The following is a 10,094-nucleotide window of genomic DNA, read 5'->3' on the forward strand; positions in this document are numbered from 1 at the left end:
GGAAGCTGAGTAGACCTTTCCACTCACTCTACAGTTTAAAACTTACAGTTATAAGGTTTGCACTTCACATGAGGTATTTTTTGTTCTTTACAAGTAAGGTCGAGGTCATTTGAATCCTTTGTACCTAATGTCATCTGTGTCCCATTATTTACTCATGATTGGTGGGAGTGTAAATGACTCTTAAACGACTCAAATACGTTTACTTTGGATATGCTTGATTTTGTTAAACATGCCTTTATTTTGTAGGGCCATTTCCTGGCAAGGCAGGAAATTGTTCCCTGAGAGTGGGTAACTTGAACGAGGGAGAAGTCCGAAAAGGAAAAGTGTGAAAACGGGATTTATAGGACGATATTGTGTTATTCTTTCACACAAATAAGCGCCTAGCTGGAACGGGAACAAGGTATTTTGTGATTTATGTTGTTTTATTCATGTTCTGTGAAGAAGTGTTTGATTTAACTCTTCATATAGCCATGCTGATGTCAAGTTCTACATCGTGGTTTAAGCTAGCTCTCTATTTTTTGGATATGCCTGCACATTTCTATTTAAATGTTTGGTTAAAGTGTCATTCAAAAGGTGTGTGTATGTTTGTAAGAGCTAATTTTTGTCATTTCTTTGTCCTGTAGCTCTTCCGGTGTTTTCGTACGGAGGATATGAAGGAGAGGAAAGTGTTTCTGTTCAAATGAAGGCTCACGGCTGAACATGAAAATAAAGGACACTAAGAAACCTCAGACAGACAGACAGGTCTACACCTCCACTGCTTCATCAAGTGTACAGCAGGAGGGTGAAATCCATCAGACAGACAGGTCTACACCTCCACTGCTTCATCAAGTGTACAGCAGGAGGGTGAAATCAGCTTTAGATCAGTCTGTAGATGTGATTTAAGCTATAATGAGCTATAGTCCACCCTTCTTTCATACATGGCAGAATGGAACCACCACCACCATCATCATCCCCCATCACCACCACCATCACCCCACCATCAGCACCACCTTCAGCACCTCCGCCTCCTCCACACCACTCGTGAGTAAGCTGTTCATGACCTAGAAAACAGCTAATTTCTAATGTCATTTATGTGTATATAGTAAAATGTAGGAATATATCTCACTTATCTGGGGAATGTCAGCATCTGCACTTACATTCCCCAAATGAGTGAGTTGTGAATGAAAGTCAAAAGATACGGCTCCAGAGACTAAGTCAATAATTTAATTATTTCCAATTAGTTAGGTGAGCATTTTTTGCACAGTTAATACAAACACAATCAAGCACGCCATAATCTATATTTAGGCAAATGATGTATCTTTTGGCCGCCCCCCGGAGCTCACGGGAGGCCCCCCCAGGGGCCATCGGCTCAGCCCACGACCCGCTGCCCGGGAGTCCGGGGAGAGAGAAAAAGAAAACCGGCAAAGTACGAGCTCCGGCCATCGCCGCACGCCCAGTCACGGAGCACCGCAGCCCGGGCCGGGCCGTCGGAGGCCCACGACCGGCTGCCCGGGAGTCCGGGGCCACATTGGCTCTGGGAGGAACCAAACCATCGTCACGCAGCAAAGTGCGGGCTAACCCTAACCCTAGCTTTTGAGTTAGACCAATTGTGTCTTTTTTAGTTTGTACATTACATGCATCTTATTTATTCAACCTATTATTAATTAACCTATTATTATTCCTATATTAACCACATTATCCTTAATGCCTTTTTTTTCTTTTTCCAGGAAACCTACATACAGGCACTATCTGCTTTGCCCATTTTGTCTTAAAACACAAGAGACCCTGTCATGCCATCTGCGGAGGGCATGCTTGAAGAACAGGACTGAAGCAGCCATCGAAGCCGTGGTTGAAAAGGCCAAGTTGGACGTTGTGGACCTCCTGAAGAATGGCAGGGCTTTTAGTTATGCAGTTATTAAATTATGGCAGATGCAAATCCAATCCAAAGGTTGGTGGCTTCCGCAATACTTCTTGTTCAATCAGAGTTCACAGAATTCCTGAGAGGTCATGTCTGAAATAAAACAGTTATGACTAGAAGGTAATTTAACATGATCTCTTTTATTTTCAGTATGAAAATGTTGCTTGGTATCTCTACAGGCACCATCCCTGCAGTTTGTCAATGACAGAGAGAATATCGGACAGTACCTCCGTGACCTCTCTGAGGCAAAAATGAAAAAGAGAACACAGCAGAATTACCTCAAGAGCTTGAAACGGTTGGTAGCAGTTTTTTATTATGATGTCAACAGTGTAGTAACTTGTTAGTAAAGTACCCTTTCAGCCAAGCTTCTGTATTTTGTTTTCTGAACCTTACTCAGCAGCATGAGCGGTTGTTAGTACATGCACATACTTAAATCCTCTTACTTCCTCTGACAGATTCTCGGTTTTCCTCACTGTCCAAACCAACCTGAGAAATGAGGATTTGCCACTCCATAAAGAGTGCCAGCACTTCATTGCCTTCAATGATTCTTTGCAGCACATCCTTGCCAAGCACTCAAAGAAAGAGATCACCCAAAAGAGGTTTGTACCCATATAAATGGTGAAGAACTGGTAGTCCTCTCTCTGCCTGCTGTAATATGATTTGTTAATAAATTTGATATTTTTTTCTCGTAGGCACAGCATGTTGATTGACGTGTTGTCAACAAAAAACTGCTTGGTTGTACTGGAGGCTGCTAAGAAGGAATTCTTGGCAGTTATAGGTAAACTGTCTGACAGTAGTTCTGACACCCTGGAGTCTGTCCAGAACATCTTTGTGGTGTACTACCTCGAGGCTGTAGTACATCTACAACCTCCAACGACTGGGCGTGGTGGAGCACATGACTGTGAGTGTTTCTGTGTTATGTTGGTCTGCAGTGGTAAATTTCCCCCTGATATATTAGTCATTAACTCTACTAATTAATGTGATATCCTCATTTTTTACAGGTCAGGGAGTGGCTTTCCAGGAGAAAATGTGATTCACATTCCATAATTGGGGTAAAGGAGCACAAGACAGCAGCACAGCAAGTGGCCATGTTTGCCCTGTCAGAGGAGGAGGAGCATGTAAGTTCATCACATTTCCTGTCATAACCTGTCAGAACATAATTTCTGTTAAAGCAGAAAGTAATCTCAATTCCCTTTTCTCCTCTGCCAACAGTGGTTTGATGTGTACTACAGACTGGTGCGGCCACAGCTCCTGAGACCCACCAGGAAACGCAAGAGGGATGTGGAGGACGAGATGGAGGGAGAAGAAAGATTCTTCCTTCCACCGCAGGGAGGCAGATCCACAGTGCCTCCAATGACCTGCACCAGTTGCGCACAAGGTACAACCTCCCGTCTTTGAGACGGCAACTAAGAGCCTGACAGATTCAGCAAAAATCAATGGTGGCCGATTACCTGACCCATTCCAGCGCAAAAGCGGAGAAGGATTACCGCGTTAAGACGATTGGACATGCTGTGACGGCCGCTGAGATTATGAAGGACATGGGTGTCTCAAGGTGAGCATTTTTTGCACAATTAATACATACTTATAATCTTTTTCTTATATTTGTAGTTCTGATTCTTCTGGGGAGGATGCCATCCCGGAACCTTCTGGGGAGGGTACCAGCTGTGAGTCTTCTGGGGAGAGTACCAGCCGAAATACCCGTAGCACTGCCGGTTCTGCTACTGCTGTCAGATCTTCGTCAGAATCGGAAAAGGAAATTCAGGCGTCATTTCAAATCCTATTTACGAAATATCCCGTGACAATTGATGGGCCAAAACAAAAACGGGAACTTCTAAAGGGTGTGTCTTGTTTTGGGTTAAAGGTTCATGAGCGTTGGGAGAAGAGGCAGTTGAAACTGCGACAAGAATGTGTCCACTGTGAGTATTTTCTTTCCATATTTAACATTATGATTCAAAGTTGTAAATTATCGTCTTCATGACTAACACAACTTTTTTATTTTTTAAAGGAAACTTCCCTTGGCGTCAGCCAACACATAACCAGCTCGAAGAATGTGTTGCAAAGCAGGCATGGGCCGGTAAAACTGGTAGCCAACGACTTCTTGTGAGGAGTCTGCCAGGCATCAGCCTTCAGACATTCTGTTGCATGTCCCAGACCTGGTGAAATGTAACTGAATTGTCTTGGCCAGCTCTGCCTCGATCTTCATCTGAATTCAGTGTAGCCAAATTCAGATGAGGGATTTACTTGGGGGGTGCACCAGGGTCGGGGCTGAGCCGGGGAAGGTGTCTCCATGTTCCTGTGACGGAGCCCCCGTCCCCGGGACCGCATCATGTCCCCCTGTGTAGCCGAATTCAGATGAGGGATTTTGGATAAAAATGTGTGAATGAGAGCCGTGGCTGTGTCCCCCGGATGATTTTACGACTTGGGGAGTGCACCGGGGTCGGGGCCAAGCTCCTGTGACGGAGCCCCCGTCCACGGGACCGCATTATGTCCCCCCAGATGAGCGATTTCGGATAAGTGACGTCGCGATTAACAAGACGAAATAACGTTATAACATTACGTCTTGTTTTGGTCAACGAAAATGAAGAGACATTTTAGCATATTTTTTATTTTGTAAACCACATTTAGTCACGTTTTTATTCGTTTACAATAATGCATTATATATTTAATTAACGTTATCGTCACATGACCAGCATTTACGTTGCGTCTCGTCTCATTTTTATCACGGCGAGGAGGGTGAAGAGGAGGAAAGGCTTCTGCTATCGGGTGTTAAAGATGACTTCTAAACAGCACGGGCAGCTACTGATGAATTGTCTTGTATAGCATTGGCCCCAGCACTGGTCGTCGCCTTTTGGTGTCGAGGCATAGTTCATCTGTCGGACGATCTCTGCGAAGCAGTGTCAGAGGGATTCGAAGTCGGGTTACTTTTCTCTGTCTCTCTTTCGCGACCCGTGTTTCCCATTCTCCCTCCTGCTGTACACCCATTGAAGCAGGTATGGCTTTGGTGCTGTCACATGCTGTTCCCGATTTCTGGGATCTCGCTCTTTCCTTCTCTGGCACGACTGTGACTGAAGCAGTGTCAGAGGGATTCGAAGTCGGGTTACTTTTCTCTCTCTCTCTTTCGCGACCCGTGTTTCCCATTCTCCCTCCTGCTGTACACTTGATGAAGCAGTGGAGTGGTAGACCTGTCTGTCTGAGTTTGAATCGACGGCAGGGATGAGGCGCCGTCGCTATTCACTGAGCTATCTGACGCCCAATATTCTTGCATGTCACGGATTGCTCCGTTCTAATTTCATTTGACAGAGCGAAGAAGTCTGTCTCTCCTTCTCTGGCACGACTGTGACTGAAGCAGTTTCCTCCCTCTCTCTTTCTCTTTTTTACACTTAATGAAGCAAGTGTTGCAGGAAGGAGTCAAACCCGGGTCCACGCCGGCGCTATTCAATGAGCCAGCCGATGCCCAGGTCATATCTTTGTTGGCCTTGTCTAGGTTGTGCTTTTTCTGTAAAAACAATTTGTAGGCCACTTTCATGCTTTATTGATATTGCCATCTGGTATGGTGCTGTCACATGCTGTGTCAGAGGGAATTCTGGGATCTTCAGATGCTCCCGAACCCGGGTCTCGCTCAAACCCGGGTAACATTTTGTGAAATCCTATGATTGGTTTTCTTTGCCCAGAGTCAGATGAAAAAGATTGAATAGGATGCTCGGTTGGTAAACATGAAGGTGGACACGAGTAGTTTAGCTTTAGGACCGGAAACGAGAGAAACAGTGACTCGAGTCCGGGTCCACGGCAGCGGGGGCGCCGGCGCTATTCACTGAGTTATCCGACGCCCAATAATCTTGCATTTCACGGTTTGCTCTGTTCTTATTTCAAATGATAGAGCGAAGAAGTCTGTCTCTCCTTCTCTGGCACGACTGTGACTGAAGCAGTGTCAGAGGGATTCAAAGCTGGGTTGCTTTCCTCCCAAACCCGGGTTTTCCATCCTCCTCTCTCCTTCTGCTTTACACTTAATGAAGCAAGTTTTTCAGGAAGGATTCGAACCCGGGTCCACGCCGGCGCTATTCACTGAGCTAGCCGACGCCCAGGTCATGTCTTTTGTTCGCCTTGTCAAGGTTGTGCTTTTTCTGTAAAAAAAATTCGTAGGGCACTTTCATGCTTTATTGATATTGCCATCTGATCAATTGACAGAGCGAAGAAGCCTGTCTCTCCTTCTCTGGCACGACTGTGACTGATGCAGTGTCAGAGGTGTCTCATTCGAACCCGTGTTTCCCATTCTCCCTCCTTCTGCTGTACTCTTAATGAAGCAGTGCTGAAGGAAGGATTCACTGAGCTGGCCGACGACCAGGGGTTTGTTTTCTCAATGCCGTTTTCGTTCTCTAAAAGGGGAGGGAGCGGGGAGGACATTCAAGTGGACTTGTTGGGAGTTGAACCCTTGTCCACGGCAGGAGGACAGCCTTTGTTCTTACTTTGTCACACAGGTTGGACTGGACCTCCATGTGTTGTTGTTTCCATCAGCGATGGAACTACTGTGACTGTAGTGGGACCTTAGTTGCAGTTCAGTTCAGTTTAGTTTTCAAGCAAGTGATGCAGGAAGGAGTCGAACCCTGGGTCTTGCCCAGTGGAGGGTACTGTCTGTCTAGGGGCCCTTGCTTTGAATTTGCCCCGACCCTGGCCCATCCCCAGAGTCCAGAAGTCACCGCGGGGACACAGCCATGGCTCTGAGTCACACATCATGCCATTGTACATTTAGTTTGAAAAAAATAGGCAGGACTTCACCTCTAGATTCCTGCAAGTAATCAATTCACCAAAGGTTCTCTGGCAATGTATTTGTCTTTGCAGAGACAGAACATTATCTTTTTGAAAGCAAAACGTTGTCACATACCACAGACTACAGTATTTTTCTGTACTAATGGAGCAGTGTGATGTCGCAATATCATTTTTCCAAACAAACAGGGGACTTCAGTCATTATGCAAAATCAAAGTGGGGACATCTTCTGTGTCAGGGCTCAATGTTCAATACTACATTTTACACATAAGCCTCTTTTCCATAGACATAATATGCAGCTTGAATTGAGTCGGTTTTACTTGGCGTGTCGGCCCATCACAGCATCTAGCTTAATTACCATTATAACAGGGCTAACTGCTAGGTGTGTTTTCAGTTGCATGGATTTTTCTTGACAGGATAATCAGATAGATACAAAGTTCAACCCTGAACTTGTAGAAACTAGTGTGGAGTGAAAGTTTAGTCAATTTGCAGTAATCTGTCCAAAGCCGGCATCCTTCATTTCTCTCATTGTCTGAATACACAAAACAGGGATGCACTGTTCATCACACCTATACCAATGGCACCTTATAAAGAAAACATTATTGTACTCTATGGTGCTGAACTATCCAAATAGAACCGAGATTATTCATAAAACAGCAGGCAAACTAGCAATGATGCATTTAGAGGCAAAGGTTTCAAATCACCTGCAAAGTTAGAAGCAGTGACAAATTTACAGAGACGGTGTTTGGTTACTTAAGATGAATTAAGAACATTTTATCAATATTTGAGAAGTAGGCTAAATAGAAGACATCTCATCATTGTGTACCCCTGATCTTATTTTAGTGAAGAGCTTATATACACATACATTAACTTTACTATATAGAGTTTGAACTGCAGATATATTTTGATTTGAAAAATATTTGTCATTATAGTTATCATTCTTGATGTTGAAGGCACATTATCCATTGTATCTCATCCACTGTACCTCCTTCCATTTTGTGTGGAGAGGCTTAATGGCCATCATCAGCTACAGGTAACCCTCCCCCATACTGCAGACAGTCAAGGTCTGGCACAGATTCACACCGTTTCAAGTTACTCACTTCTCAGACGCACAAAAAAGATATTATTTTCTACAAATTGGACTCATGTTCAAGGTTTTCATTGTAAAGTGTTTAATGTAACAATAAAATTGCAAGAGAGCTTTAAAAATTGTTTTTATGAACATTTATTGTAGTTTTAAAATGCTCAAAAGGGACATCACCATCAGTGTCAGTGATTACATTAGTCTGGTTGCACCAACTTTACAGATCATGGTAGCACCAACTTTAGAGGACAGAGTCTTTCAAGCCCTGGGCTATCACATGTAAAAATAGATCATTTCCCCAAGGAGTTAAATGAACCTTGTCACGAAGGAAGAGCTGAGGATGATCAAACACAATTTGTGGATGGTGTAGAGTCCTCCCATTAACAGACAAAATAAAGGTTGCCATCACACTGTCGATGAACTTTCTTGCTTTGTCCATCTTTGCTGGGAGTCGGTGTCTACCTCCAACGGAGCCTCTGATTGATGATGACAGCAGTATCTTCATTTCTGGAAACTGCTGGTGGAGGTCATGCTGGTCTCTCTTCATTGCCTTAAGAAGCAGCACGCTTTTGAAATGTCCAAGATCATTGCCCCCACAGTGGATCACAAGCACTTCCGGAGCAGTTCTTCCTTCAAGGCATTGGCGGAAATGGGGTAGTAGGTCATTCCAACACTGGGCTCCCTTGCCAAACCACTGGACATGTGCAGACATTCCAAGATTGGTCTCCCTTGCTCTCCTTTCACCACGTCGTACATAGCTATCTCCAACAATCCACACTTTGCAGGATGCTGATAGAAAAGAAAGTAACATACAGTTTTAGTTTTATTTCTCAGTCTACAGCTTTTGAACTCCACTGTTCCTGTGTTTTACTTATCATTCAGAAGTTGCATAATAGTTATCATTTATCTTTCTTAAAAACATGATTTGTCAACAAATGAGCTTGTTCTGAAATAAACTAGCTGCAAAGTTACTGAAAACTTCAAACCCCCTTTAGTTTGATGTACCAAAGATATCCCCCTTTGTTTGAAGTTTATATTCAAAATATATTGTGATAATAACATACCTTTCTCTTGGAGTGTCAATCTCCTGATGAATGTTACTTCTTGTTTACGATGCAGAAGATGGACAGATGACTTGACTTTTCTGAAGAAAATGAAAACATGGTAGACACTTTAATATCAGCACTTGTAGAATAACCGGTGACTGGAAGTTCTATGAGCCTATGGCTACCAATTTTTTTACACATTGTAAATTAGTATTGTATACATTTCTAACTTGAATTGTCAAAGTTTTAATTACATTAAATACTTTAAGAGAAGAAAAATTATTTACCATGTGTAACTTACCTCATCTTGCAGAAAATATGTTGTTGCAAGGGGAAGCACCTCCAGGTTCTGCAATGGGTCGGAAGGGGACCCAAATGCAGCACACTTAGGCAGGCGGAGAGTTCAAGGCAAACACCGTGGAACAAACTTGGTTCGTGGGAGAGAACGGAGTGCCCGGGGAGGACACGCCGTGGGAGCCGGCAGGTGACGGTACCACAGGCAGGGGAGCAGGCAGAGTCCGTTGTCGGGGGCGGAAGGCTGGGTCGAACACCGGGGCAGAGACAGAGCAGACAGGTCGGGGGCAGGCGGGGTCGATACCGGGGAAACCATCCGGGAAATGCTGGAGAGACTAGTACGGATGACATAGAACAATCTGGCGATGAGTGCATGGTGGAGAGAAGTATATATACCGGACTGATGAGTGCTCTGCTGCAGCTGCGGTGAACAGGTGAGTAGAGTTGAGCTGATGAGGAGGGAGTGGCCGGCAGGAGGAGGGAGGTGCAGGAGAGCAGGCAGGAATAGAGAAGGAGGGGGAGATCATGACAGGTTCCTAAAAACTCCTGTGAAATGTCGGTGAGGAGCCCAGAATATATTCATTTCTGACCAGCTATTTGGGAAGTGATTGGTCTTTTGGGTGGAGCAGGAATTGTTAACCACTCCCCCTGATACTGTAATGCAAATGTTGTCACACTCCTGCCCAGGTGTCATTGGCACACGCCACACACCCCTCACCCGCTCCAAGTCACTCACTAGGCAGCGCCCTCCACAATTATCTAATTTGCTTGAGAACATTGGTCCACTCAGGAGTGACATTTTCAACTGGCCAATTGATACATTTATATTTTTGTCATTACACGAGGAACAATAAAATACAAAACACAGCTCGACATGAACCGGTTCAACCTTAGTTTGAACATTAAGCCTGAGTATGTTGATACTTAACATAGTTATAGTATGTCTCCTAAAAAGGCAAGAAAGCGTATCACAATTCACTTATCTGGGCAATGTCAGCATATGCGCTGACA

At 44.4% G+C, this 10,094-nt stretch overlaps 1 protein-coding gene and 1 long non-coding RNA gene across 9 annotated transcripts; one reads left to right on the forward strand and one right to left on the reverse strand.

Moving 5' to 3' along the window:
• Window positions 1–242: 242 nt before the first annotated feature.
• On the forward strand, window positions 243–8,158 carry LOC124849812. 8 transcript variants are annotated; one of them, XR_007030374.1, is made up of 11 exons: window positions 243–400; window positions 624–1,020; window positions 1,285–1,546; window positions 1,707–1,927; window positions 2,077–2,192; window positions 2,353–2,496; window positions 2,590–2,798; window positions 2,899–3,015; window positions 3,110–3,813; window positions 3,903–5,536; window positions 5,575–8,158. It is a non-coding gene; the product is annotated as an uncharacterized LOC124849812 (long non-coding RNA). The 8 variants fall into 8 exon arrangements; XR_007030375.1 differs by having other exon boundaries at window positions 3,110–3,449; window positions 3,759–3,813; window positions 3,903–8,158; XR_007030370.1 differs by having other exon boundaries at window positions 3,110–3,275; window positions 3,506–3,813; window positions 3,903–8,158.
• Window positions 7,869–9,636, reverse strand: LOC118292848. Its single transcript, XM_047330421.1, has 3 exons — window positions 9,091–9,636; window positions 8,808–8,887; window positions 7,869–8,532 (listed from the first exon to the last, which is right to left on the reverse strand). Exons 1-3 carry the CDS (start codon window positions 9,456–9,458, stop codon window positions 7,985–7,987), a joined length of 996 nt encoding a protein of 331 aa, XP_047186377.1. The 5' UTR covers window positions 9,459–9,636; the 3' UTR covers window positions 7,869–7,984.
• Window positions 9,637–10,094: the final 458 nt, after the last annotated feature.

Source organism: Scophthalmus maximus, unplaced genomic scaffold (genome assembly GCF_022379125.1).
Source record: "Scophthalmus maximus strain ysfricsl-2021 unplaced genomic scaffold, ASM2237912v1 un_1, whole genome shotgun sequence".
NCBI classification, from domain to species: domain Eukaryota; kingdom Metazoa; phylum Chordata; class Actinopteri; order Pleuronectiformes; family Scophthalmidae; genus Scophthalmus; species Scophthalmus maximus.

Bases quoted from the DNA above. Each gene is read 5' to 3' on its own strand.
- LOC118292848 (XM_047330421.1), bottom strand. From the start codon at position 9,458: ATGCACTCATCGCCAGATTGTTCTATGTCATCCGTACTAGTCTCTCCA. The intron at 8,888-9,090 runs GTAAGTTACACA...CATTTTCTTCAG, and splicing joins CATATTTTCTGCAAGATGAG to AAAAGTCAAGTCATCTGTCC. The intron at 8,533-8,807 runs GTATGTTATTAT...CTTTTCTATCAG, and splicing joins ATTGACACTCCAAGAGAAAG to CATCCTGCAAAGTGTGGATT.